Raw genomic sequence first — 12,877 nt, forward strand, 5'->3', positions numbered from 1 at the left:
ACTTCCGCATTGACAGTTTTCTTCATGACGCCACACACGCTGAGCCAATAGGAGTAAAGCATTCAATCTGGCATACAATTACACATACACCGATAAGCCATAACATTAAAACTACTGTTAATTGAGGTAATTAACATTGATTATGTCGTTATGATGACACCTGTCGAGGGGGATTTCCTGTGAGGACCCCAGTATTGTTTTTTTTCTGCAAAGCCTTTGAGAGGTACTACTGAATAATGCATTACTTTAATCAGACATAATATGAAAACCAACTGCCTCATATTGTGTAAGCCTTAAGTGTGTAACCAAATGTGGTACCTGGAGCTAAGGCTTCAACAGCAGATTCTTTAAATCCTATATATTGTGAGATGGCTCGTTCATGGATAAAACTTCTTTTAAATTGAGATCTGGGGGATTTGGAAATTATCAGCTTAAACTCTTGTTCCTCAAACTTCAAATGGACGTACATGCACCGTCAAACAAGGGAAAAGAAAATGTGATTTATCTCACCAAGCCACCTTTTTTTAACTGCTTCAGGTTCCAGTTCTGATACTCATGTGCCCATTGTAGGCGAGTTCGGTGATGGACAGGAGTCAGCATGGAACATCTGCAGCTACACAGCCCCATACCTAGCAACCTATGATATATTTTGTGTTCTTATACTTTTCTACCAGAGCATGTGATGACAAACAAGCGCTATCAATGAACGAGCCACCACAAAACAAATAGAAAAATGAAATTTCACAGCTGTCAGAGGTCTTGTGGTGTTCATTTGGTTACACAATCAGGGCCTACACAATTTGAGGCAGTTTGTTTTAACATTATGTCGGGTTGGTGTAATGCACTATTCAGTTGGGATTCTCAAAGGCTTTGCAGCTAAACAATCCTGGGGTCCCTATAGGAAACCCAGACCCCTTTAAGTACTGTAGTTATAGAGGAGTAAGCACAAAACTCATTGAAAAAACATTTCAAACTGCATCTTTCATTGCAGTGTTTATTTCACAAATATACAGTCTGACACACTTTCACAGACACATTTCGCAAAATATTTTACAGCCCTACAGCACCAGTAGTTTCACAATTTAAAATACCAAAATGCAACATTTGACATCTGAGATGAAAATTAATTTTTTTTAAAAGTGCACACAAGGTCTTAAGCTTATACAGCTATATGGTTTCTCCAGGCTGTGTTATTATGGCTAGATTGGATTTGATCTTTCTTTGTCATAAGAATCACAGTTAGCAAACTTTATTAAACAATAACAATTTGATGATAAAAAGAATAACTCTTTCTACCCTAATACAAGGGCTGTATCAAAAGTAAAGTTTTTACTAACTGGTCGTTCAAATTGCACATGTTGGTAGAGTAACTGTCAAAATAGTCTCCATCACAAGTGATGCATTTGAACTATCGTTGAACCCAACTCTAAAATATTTGCTTGAAAATCCCCTTTGTTGCAGTTGATGGTCATTACAGAATGTTAATGGAAATCACACCATTAATGATAAAAAGAAAAAACTCAGTCGAATCATACTTTATTCCCGTTACAGTTAATGACCTGAAGTGTAAAAAGGTAAATTAAACTGATTTACAGCTTGTAACAGTTTTCCTTAGGACAAAGAATAATCCTGTTATTTTGTGCAATTATGAATTTCTTGTAGTACAGTAGTTTTAAAGTTGCAAATACAAGCAGGCACTCTTGAATTTGTTGTTGCAATTTTTCTTTTGGCTTGGTATAATGCACTTTTGTCAGCCACAAAAACCAAGGATATAAAACTCCAAGGGCCAAGAAACAGTCATCAACTTTCTCCATTTAAGACCAGAGGCCGCAGAATCCTTAGAATGCGCTCATTCTTTGTGAGGTCTGCTGGTAGGTCATTATTCTGTTAAAAAACAGTGGCTTATTGTTAGAAACACTGATAACAAAATGTACTAAAATATAAAAGAAAGCTGTTTTTCCAGTATTGTACAGTGTGACTATGTACAACTACGTAATACATTCAACATTGTTTCAGAGGCACTTGAGATCTGAGAAATAAACTACAGTAGTTACTTTCCCCACAGTTAAGGGATCGTCTGTGTATTCTCCTCTAGGTGACACTGTTAATCTGCTGTAACACCGTCTCTTAAAACGTAAAACTAAATACAGTAAAAACATTTTAAAAACTTTAATTAGGGGGTTAAAAATTGAAGTCTTTTAATGCATTGAATCATTTGACTAATTTGTCTAGTTGCTTTTCTTGTTTGTCCAAATGAACATGCATACCACTGAACTAAAAACTAACAGTTTTGATAAGCATACTGACCAATTCAACAAAACATACTATAAAGTAATATAAAAAAATAATAACAACTGCAGAGGTCAAACATTCCAATTAAACTATCCCAAGTGTGAAGCATGGTGGTGGCAGCATGATGTGTGTTTTGCTGGAAAAGGGACTGATGCAGAAAATAGATAGCATCATGGGGAAAAATTATTACTTAGAAAGGTTGAAAGCATACCCTGAGGACATCAGTCAGAAAGTTGAAACCTATACCTCAGGTTTTCAGCCTGACAAACCTTAAACATAGCTCCAAAAAAGGGCTTCACAAAATGACTTCATAACAAAGTGCAAAGTGAGTAAACATCTCAGCAAAGTATTGTAAAAAGTTAACGCAAGCCTACCCCAAATGTCTGATTCAAGTTAAAGTACAGTTATTAATAAGCAGTGTCCCTTTAGCAGCAGAGGTGTGGTCAAGTGTCAACTGTGGAAGTGGGTTAAATGGCAGGTAATGTGATGATTAGCATTTCTGTTGGATTACTGCCATTCTACTTAAAACTGGCATGCTTTCCATAATAAGAGACAGAAAGTGGCATAGATCATGGAGTCAGCTACACACATACTGTAGCAAATAAAAGCTGAAATCTGTCTTATAGGTATTATATTAAAATAACCTGTTATTAAACTATAATAGTTATTCTAATTGACTGAACACACAAAGTTCATAGTAACATGAAATGTGGGTAGTTATAAAAAAGGAAATTTGAATGTCTTCAGCCATATTTTATGTAAACATTTGGCCTTTTATGTAAACTTGACCACGCCTCCTGAAACAACAGGCACTAAAAGCATTGAGGAAGGGAGGGAAGTGGGCAGTGCTAATGGAATCCAAGTAGTAATATTAATAATGTATTAGGCTTCTGCTTCATACACAATGTTTTAAATGATCAAGCTGTTATACCCTATTACGCACCTTATTGCGTAAAGTAGGATCAGCATTTGCTTTCAGCAGAAGCATCACAGTTTTTGGATCTCCACCCATGACTGCAGCATGAAGAGCTGTGGAACCATTCTAGACAGAGAACCCATTATGTAAACACAGATAGAAAAATGTCTCCAGAATTTACATCCACAAGATATATGCCTTGTGAGATTATTAAGTTTTAGTATTGTATTAAACCAACTCAGTGCATTATACAATAGCTCCAGATAATCCTAAATACATGAAACATCTCAATAAGTTATCTCCTACCTTTAGAAGACCAAGATTTGGGTTGAACTTTAGGAGCTCCTCTATGACATTACAGTGCCCATTGTGTGCAGCTTTAAAAAGTGCAGTGGAGCCATCCTTTCAACAATCAATGAGAAAAAACACCCATTAACTTAGTCTCAAATGAATCACATGTCACAACACTGTTGAACTGGCAAATTTGGTCCAAAGGTGTTGTTTCATTTTATATAACAGCGGCTCTAATCGTAGTCCATAATATGGAAATTAAATTATTACATTACTTACACAGGGATGGTAAATGATCCATACGTGGATTAAATATATGCAGGATTGCTGATACAATAGAGTTTTCCGAGTAGGTGTTTCTTTATTATTTATGGATGGAGCTTCTAATACCAGGACTCTAGTATCAGTTACAGGTCAGACTATAGAATTTCAGACACACAAGTCTTTAGGGTAAAGATGTTTTTGTTTTTTAGGGCTGTCAATATTAATGTGTGATTTTTAGAAATGTATTTTTTTTGTAAATGTTAAGTTTGTTCTTTTGTAAAAAGATTTTGTAAATGTTTGTTTTTGTTTTGTTTCTTAAATGTTATGTTAATGTTTGAGATATTATAAAACTGCATAATCCCCGGATGATAGGGCGAGCACTTTACCACTGCACATGTATATTAAATTATTTGCTTAGCTAAATTTCTGATTTTTTATTTATTTTTTTGCTTCAGTAGTGAAATCAGTGCTATACATTTCTGTCAGAATCTCGGTCAGCACCACGCAGTAGCAGAACTTTCACAACTTCACTGTGTCCCATCTGGGCTGCTATCCACAGAGGTGTGGTGCCATCCTGAGGAGTGGAGGAGAGTAGCACATAAATAAGACATGATAGAGGATTGATAGAACAACCCAAAGTGTACAGGCGTGCACAAGTTTGTCATACCACTAGAACAAAACAGGCACTTTAGCTGTAGACATAATGTACTAAACAGAGGGTGTAGAATGGATCCTCAGACCTCACGAGGCTGGTTCACTTTGGCTCCAGATGACAACAGCTGACGGACGATGGTCACATGACCTTCCTGAGAGGCTAAAAACAGAGGAGTGGCACCATCCTGAAATGTGATAGGAGTCAGTGACTGTGTGCTTGACAGGCAAAGTGGTTAAAATATATCCTTTTATGCATAAAACACTGAGGAAAATCCTCAATAAACTACAATGACAAACATATTAAGGGCACTAACACTAAGCTGGTCATGGACATTGGCTCCGTTCTTGAGCAGCGTCTCCACTACTTTGGAGTGACCACTCTGGCAGGCGGCACACAGAGCCGTGCCACCGTCCTGTATAAAACACAGCAAAACACAGCTAAATTATGCTAACTAGAATAAATCCTCAGAAGAGTTCTGTTTTCAATCTAATTATGTGACAAGTGGATAAAAAATAAGCACAATAATAATGATTCTAGAGGACATAATTTGGCATGTCATATGTATGGTGGGTGGATCAACAATAATGATTTTTTAGTTGAGCAATAATGTAATATACAACATATTACATTTAATATGATATCTGTTACATATATTACATTACTGTATGCATTTAAACAAAAGGAGGGTAACACCCTGAAACTAAACAATGCAGAACTGCAGGTGAAGAAATTAAGGCCTGTATAAAAAACTGTAACGCTGATTTATTTTGAAACATATTTTAGCTGAAACTTCATCTCACATTTTGTTCATTTATTTTACCTCCGTGACAAACACTGTAGCTTCATCTATAAAGACAAAGTAATCTCTATAATTAACGGAGATCCATGCTGTCTAGAGCTGTGCAGCCAACACATGTATTAACTCTCTGGTAATACTGCTCAGCACATTTCCTGCCTTCTAATTGCTAGCTTTTGACTCAATGACTCAGGCCCCCACATATCTCTGTCTTTATCTAATAAAAGGCAGACTATATATGTCTGCGAAGCTTTTATTCAGATTTGAAACACATTTATTTTTAAACTGACTTTACATTCCTAGACACAGAATCTTATTCTCATTAACTTACAGAATAATCCAGGCTGCTGATCACTTAAAGACCCCAAACTTTGGGCCATACACAAGTGTTTGCACTTCGAGACACACTGGCTTTGAGTACCTTCTTCTGGAATTCAGTGGAAGCTCCAAATTCAAACAGGAGCTTAATAACATCATCATGTCCCTGCTGTGCTGCAAAGAACAGGGATGTAGTACCTGTCTAAAAAAAATAAAAATAAAAATCATAATCTCACACACACACACACACACAATTTGTATGAGGCATTGACCCACTGACATAATTATTAATACACCTAACTAATGACAGTTAATTCTAACCAAATTTAACCGCTATAATCAAAATGTAACTATTATTTATATTTGGTTAAATAAAATTTGAAATTTACTTTAGAAAAATACCAAATCAAGACCAGCCGTATGTCCCCATTAGGGCAAAACTGTCAGGTGTTCCCATTCTTGATGGGACATTTGTAATGCATCCATCATGCATAGTGTCCACAGTACAAACATCTGGATGTAGTGTTAGAATATGTTGTGGGGTTGTTCAGGTGGTCAGGTTTAGGCTCAGCAACGTCTTGTGGCAAGAAAAAGAAGCTTACTACCTGAATGTACTGAATGACCATGTTATGTCATCAATGGATTTTTTCCTTTTTGATTCCATATGGCATATTCCAGAACTCAAAATGTGAAAGAGTGGTTCTGAGAGCATAAGGAATCTTTTTAAAATTAATTATTAGAGTATATAACATGTTTTTGGCTGGGATGTGTGTTTGTTACATAAAAAAAAAATAAATAAGTGCAGCATTTTAAAAGTAAATCAACTATAAACAATGCTAATAATAATAATAATAATAATAATAATAATAATAATAATTTTATTTATATAGCTTCTTTCCAGAGCTCAAGGACACTTTACAATGAGGAAGAGAAAAAAAGAAGAAAAAAAACATGCAGAGGACAGGTGGATTCAAGTGTAACATTCTGAAAACAAATGAGTTTTGAGTAGAGATTTAAATATGGAGATGTTGTTAACAGAACGGAGAGAGTGAGGTAGAGAGTTCCAGAGTTTGGGAGCGATAACACTGAATGATCTGCCGCCCATTGAAGAGAGGCGGTACCGAGGGACAGCAAAGAAACCAGAATCAGAAGAGCGTAATGAACGGTTCGGAATGTAGGGGGCAAGCAGATTAAGAAGGTAAGTGGGAGCTAAGCCATGTATAGATTTGAAAACAAGGAGAAGAATTTTTAATTTGAAACGGTAAACAACTGGGAGCCAATAGAGATCAGACAGGATTGGGGTTATATGAGCAAAGCGTTTGGTGAGAGTGAGTATTCTAGCCGCAGAGTTTTAAATATATTGTAATCTGGAGAATGCTAATAACTAACTCTTCTAACACTTCTTTTCAACTTTCAACACAAAGTCACATTTTGCTCTTGACTATTTCAGGCACTCAAAATACTTATTCTGGTCATTATAAGAAAAATTATAAGGATACATTTTAAGTAAGTCTTTAAAACTGTAAGAACTCTTTTTTTAATCACCACAAAGAGTTTTCCCAGATAACCCCTGACACAGACAGCTGTCCTACCTCCCTCTGCAGGTTGATGTCTGCCCCTTGCATGATGAGCTCTCTCACACAGTCATAATGCCCGCTGTAGGAGGCCACCATCAGAGCTGAGGTTCCATACTGGTAAAAAAATTAATAAATAAATAAATCAAAAAGTAACAAATGTGTATGTTATAAGTTTGTTTTTATTGCAAAGTGTGCTGAGTTAATGTTGTAAAAATGAATGTGGATGAAGCTGCCATACGCTGTCTTTGCAGTCGATGTCCACACGGCCACTGTTCAGCAACAGCTGAAGAAGGGCCAGGTTCCCCTTTCTGGCTGCCCAAAATGCAGCATTGGCGAGGGGTGTTTCCTTCTGCAAGACACACAAATACGCACATATACTAAATCATAACCTGACATTCAATATAAACAGATGGGTGTCACTAAGCCTGTCACAATAATTACAAAATCACATATTTGCAATTATTCAAGCTAAGTGTGATTATTTGTGCTGATCATAATTTATAATTACTCGATCATACACATATGGACAAAAGTATTTGGCCAATCCTCTTAATTATTGAATTCAGGTGTTTTAATCAGACCCCTTATCCCCAGTGAAGGGCATCTTAGTGCTTCAGCATACCAGTACATCTTGGACAATTCTATGCTACCAACTTTGTGGTAACAGTCTACGGAAGGCCCTAGTGCACAAAGCAAGGACTATAAAGACATGGTTTGATATGCTTCGATGTAGAAAACTTGACTGGCTCGCATAGAGCCCTGACATCAACCCCATCAAGCACCTTTGGGGTAAACTGGAACAGAGATTGCAAGCCAGCCCTTATCCAACATCAGTGCCTGACCTAAATGCTATACAGAAAAAATAGGCATAAATTCCCCTATAAACACTCAGAGTGGAAGCTGTTATAGCTACCAAAGGGGCCCAACTCTATATTAAAGTATATTAATTTGGATACAATGTCATTGCACGTTTGGCCAAATACTTTTGTCTATATAGTGTATGCATACATGTACTGTAAATATACTGCCAGTTTTCCGATAGATATAATTTAGTATGGTGTATTACACCATTCTTAATTGTGTCTATCAAAACAATAATGAATTATAATGATATATAAAGATACATTTATATAAGGATGTGTAAATGATAAATAAACATATAAATATACAAGATATAGCGCAGAGAGCGAGAGAGAGAGAGAGAGAGAGAGAGAGAAAGAGAGTATAAGACTGAATACTGAATATAGGCACAACTGTGACTTCCCACGTTATCAACGGCATGCTGATAGTCACTATCAGCCATTGTGAGAGCAATGCAGTATTAGTTTTGTACACCACTTTATTAATAAAAACCTAACATTGAGTATGTGACATTTGGCATACAATACATTTGGGATACTGTATGTAGCTAGAAGTAATATTTCATGTTGCAAACACAGACAACCAGACATACAGTGAAATGTCCTAGTGCAGATCTACTAAATATAAGTACTCTAGGAATGCCACAAATTTAATCAACTTTGTAAATAACTATTTAATGAACCTTATTTATATTACAGCTGGTACTACTTTTGGAATTGGAAAGAAAGTTAACAAAAAAGGTTGATGAGATATAAGGTATGATTTCCTATACGGAAATATATGGACATATGATTTTTATATATGTTACTGTGTATAGTCAATAACTCACTCACTCACTCATCATGTATACCGCTTTATCCTCAATACAGGCTCGCGAGGGGCCTGAAGCCTATCCCAGGAGACTTATGGCACAGGGCGGGGTGCACCCTGGATGGGTTTACAATCCGTCACGGGACACACACACACAATTTTGGAACGCCATTTAGCCTAATCTGCATGTCTTTGGACTGTGGGAAGAAACCGGAAAACCTTGAGGAAACTCAACAAGCACTAGAAAAACATGCACACAGAACCAGGACCCTGGTGGTGCAAGACGACAGTACTAACCCCTAAGCCACCATGCCGATTGTATATAGTCAACTATAATCAAAATATGTTTCAACAGTTTGGATGTATAGTGATGTATATATGTCAAATATGCCAAAATATTGTAATGACCTGTGTTACTCATACATACAGTATGATATATTTAAATATAAGGAAACTATCTATGCATACAGTACATGTCATAGTATATATACATATGCATCCTATATACCGTATGTACAGAACTGTTTTCAAATAAGTTGCCATATACTGTAAAGCACATATATATATATTCAATTCCTATATATCAGTATATTACATGTATTGGAAATTAATACATGTACATACTGTATATCACATTTCTGTATGGGGATGGAACATGAAGGGCAACCGGAACTAAATTACCTTGAGGATGTTCCTCAATATTTACGGTAAATTACTATTAATTAAAAAAAAAAAGGTATCAATACAGCCAATTAATGCTGTAGAACTGAATCTAACCTAAAGATTAACATGAATTACATAACATTACAGGTAAATTATGACCGTGTGTCGAGCCACAATGTCCAAACAAAACGTGACTGGTCAAAACAGCACGTCATCACGCCTTCACGTCCAATCGTAAAAAAGAGTGACATAACCCATAGACGACTGCCTGACTCATTAAATGCGTAATATCTTCACAAACTAATGAAGTAATAAGCGGTTTCGGATGCAGTTAGAGACTCGCTGGAGTAGCGGTTTTATTTTATATTTACAGCCAGTCGCTCTTATTAAATGTGCGAGACAGGACAATACATACAACATAACCAGACTTATTAAAAACACACCACAGAAAATCAATCTGTCTCGAAATGAGCTAACGGTTTAATAAAACGCGCTGAAAGAGCAGAGTGAGAGGCGGCACGAAGGCGTTGTTCCTCCGAGTTCTGCAGTTCTCCAGATCACGGCAAAGATCAGGTTTCTGAGCTAGGGAGAAACATGAGCAGATATCCCTACAGTCTAAACCTCGTTATAAACGGGCGAACACGTAGTGATTTACCTTGAACGACATTCTGAGCTCACTGGGGTCTCATTCCGCCGTGTATAATTTGACTGTCCCTTTAGGAGCCGCAGAGAATGCAGGGATTTAATGTCCCTTCTCTAAGCACTGACTCTCACTGCAGATCACCAGCGTGAGGTGTGTTATATTCAGCAAACCTCTCTCTCTCTCTCTCTCTCTCTCTCTCACACACACAGACTCTCTCTCACCCTCTCAAAGTGTACTACAGTATGTGATCTGGTGTACAGTGTGCCTCAGGAGTCTGACACCACTAGTGCAACTGTTTTTCTAATGAAGTTTTAAAAAATTGCCTTTTCTCAGTTTAAATCGTTTTGCAAGAATTTAGAAGATCATAAATATTTTCATGGTGCCTGCTGGTTTAGTGGTTAGCACTGTGACCGCACACATCTAGGGTCGGGATTTGATTACCACCTCAGGGTCTGCGTGCATGAAATTTGCATGGTTTTCCCTGCTTGGTGAGTGTGTGTTTACGTGCCCTGTGATGATTTGGCACTATGTCCACCATGTATCCTGCCCTGTGCAGCACATACCCTGGGTTAGGCTCCAGGCTTCCTGCAGCTCTGAATAGGATAAGTGGTTTAGCAAATAAATGAATGAATCTATTTCCATAATTAAATTCTCAAAGTGAAACTCATATATCCTAAATTCATTATACATAAAGCGAAATATTCCACTTTTTCAAGCCGATAACAAGCCATTTAATTGTATTGTTTTAATTCAATGATTATGGCTTATTTTGAGTTTGAGTAAATGATTGCTTATACAGTATAAATACCATGCATCTCTCTGTCTAGTTCAGTCAACCACAATCATGGGGAAGACTGCTGACTCGACAGCTGTCCAGAAGACAGTCATTGACACCCCCCATAAGCAAAGTAATCCACAGAAGATCGTTGCTAAAAGGGCTAGCTGTTCACAGAGTGCTATATCAAAGTATATTGATGAAAAGATGACTGGAAGGGAAATGTCTGATAGGAAAAGATGCACAAGCAGCACGGATGACTACAGCCTTAAGAACATGAGAGAGCTTTACAAAGAGTGAAGCTGGAGTGAGCGCATCAAGGAAATGGACTGCAGCTGCTACATAGCTGGCATCAAGCCACTCCTTACCTGGGCTAAGGAGAAAAAGTGACTGCAGACCATGATATTCTTGCATTTGATTGGCCAGCCAACTCACCTGAACTGAACCCTGTAGAGAATCTGTGGGGTATTGTCAAGAAGAACACACACACACACTTAGAACTGATTGTAGAGGCTTTCAACACGTTATCAAAATGTACTTGAAGAAGTACAGTATGTATGGAGAAGAAGATGTAGTTAGAAAAAAATCTTGAATGGGGGTCATTTAAACACTTGCATGGTAAAAAGAAATCAACAGTAAAAAACATAGCTATGTTTGATAGTGAAAGTAAGAGCATTTCCATACACACACAATGTGATGAGAACTCATAGGATTGGGACTAAACAGCTGTGTGGTCATATAATAAACAACTTGTTAGGAGGCTAATCAGAAAAATGGCTTCAATTTGCTAGGGAGCATAAAGATGGGACTTTGAAGTAAAGGAAAAACATCTTGTGATCTGTTGTGGTATAAAAAAAAAGTGCTTAAGGTGATAAATAGTGCCTATTGTACAAGCCTCTGGAGGCAATGTTATAATCTTGGGTTACTTCAATGTGTCATTGTGATATTAACTTTATGTAGCAATAAAATAAAGTCAGCTGATGACTTGAATATATACTGAGTTGAGTTTTTTTTTCCTAATGGCAAACCATATTCCAGGACTCAAACTGTGGAAGAATGGTTCTGGGAGCATCATTTTCACACATGTACTGGACACCATATTGTGTGCTGTAATCAAAGCTATAGGAGATTAAATAAAACCCCTATAGTGTGTTTTTTCGTGGGGGGTGGAGGGTGGGGGGTTCAGGCATCACAGTATTGTTTGAACACATACTGAACACGATAAGTTTCCAAAAAAAAGGGCACCTATTAAAAAACTCACTTTTTAGTGATTTTTAGATACAGTAGGTTGAAACAAAAATCACAATTTCATTGTTGTCTCAAACCTTAGAATTGTTATTAAATATGTTATAAACTGAAAAAAGGTGTACCAGCTTAAGGAAATTAATGGCAGAATTTCTACTCAAGTAAAAACAGGTAAGTTGAGCAAAATAAAATAAAAAAAGGTAAATAATTTTAGGTTTATGTTAAACTTATTAGATAGAATTACATACATTCGAAAACTTACTTATCATATTAATATGTAAAATATTCAGGGGCCATAATCATATTTTCAAGGAAACAAAATGTCAAAACTAAAACCCCTAAGTGCTCTTTGGTTGTCAGTCTAAAACTTAATGTTCTGTGTAGGACATTTCAACATATAATGGGGTTAAATCTAAAAACTTCTTTGGTTCCCATCAAAATCTAAAAACATGCTCCACATGTGTACCCAGTTAGCAGTCTATGTTTTATTATATCATTACTTCACCAAATAAAACAGGTCCTCATCTGTAAACAAAACATCACACTCAATCCTTAATTTTTCATAAAATTCTAATTACAGCACCTTAAAGCAGAAAAGAAGTGCCACAAAGCTCATTAAAATGAATGTTCATTATATGACAGATTAAAGTATAATAACAGATAATTGCTGATGTCACCACTGTTCATGACATCATGTGTTGACATTTGCATTATGTCTGTATTAACCTCCCTGTAGGATTGAGATATAGAAAAGTGCAAATAAGCCTATAC

At 36.6% G+C, this 12,877-nt stretch overlaps 1 protein-coding gene across 1 annotated transcript; it reads right to left on the bottom strand.

The window, feature by feature from the left end:
* Positions 1-993: 993 nt before the first annotated feature.
* ankrd29 (ankyrin repeat domain 29) lies at positions 994-10,216 on the bottom strand. Its single transcript, XM_053512589.1, has 10 exons — positions 10,099-10,216; positions 7,348-7,458; positions 7,125-7,223; positions 5,636-5,734; positions 4,732-4,830; positions 4,504-4,602; positions 4,239-4,337; positions 3,515-3,610; positions 3,236-3,334; positions 994-1,884 (listed from the first exon to the last, which is right to left on the bottom strand). Exons 1-10 carry the CDS (start codon positions 10,108-10,110, stop codon positions 1,801-1,803), a joined length of 897 nt encoding a protein of 298 aa, XP_053368564.1. The 5' UTR covers positions 10,111-10,216; the 3' UTR covers positions 994-1,800.
* Positions 10,217-12,877: the final 2,661 nt, after the last annotated feature.

The sequence above is a fragment of the Clarias gariepinus genome, chromosome 15, assembly GCF_024256425.1.
Source record: "Clarias gariepinus isolate MV-2021 ecotype Netherlands chromosome 15, CGAR_prim_01v2, whole genome shotgun sequence".
NCBI classification, from domain to species: Eukaryota; Metazoa; Chordata; class Actinopteri; order Siluriformes; family Clariidae; genus Clarias; species Clarias gariepinus.

Bases quoted from the DNA above. Each gene is read 5' to 3' on its own strand.
- ankrd29 (XM_053512589.1), bottom strand. The intron at 3,335-3,514 runs GTAGGAGATAAC...TTCTCTGTCTAG, and splicing joins CAAATCTTGGTCTTCTAAAG to AATGGTTCCACAGCTCTTCA. The intron at 1,885-3,235 runs GTGCGTAATAGG...GTTTTTTAACAG, and splicing joins ATCCTACTTTACGCAATAAG to AATAATGACCTACCAGCAGA.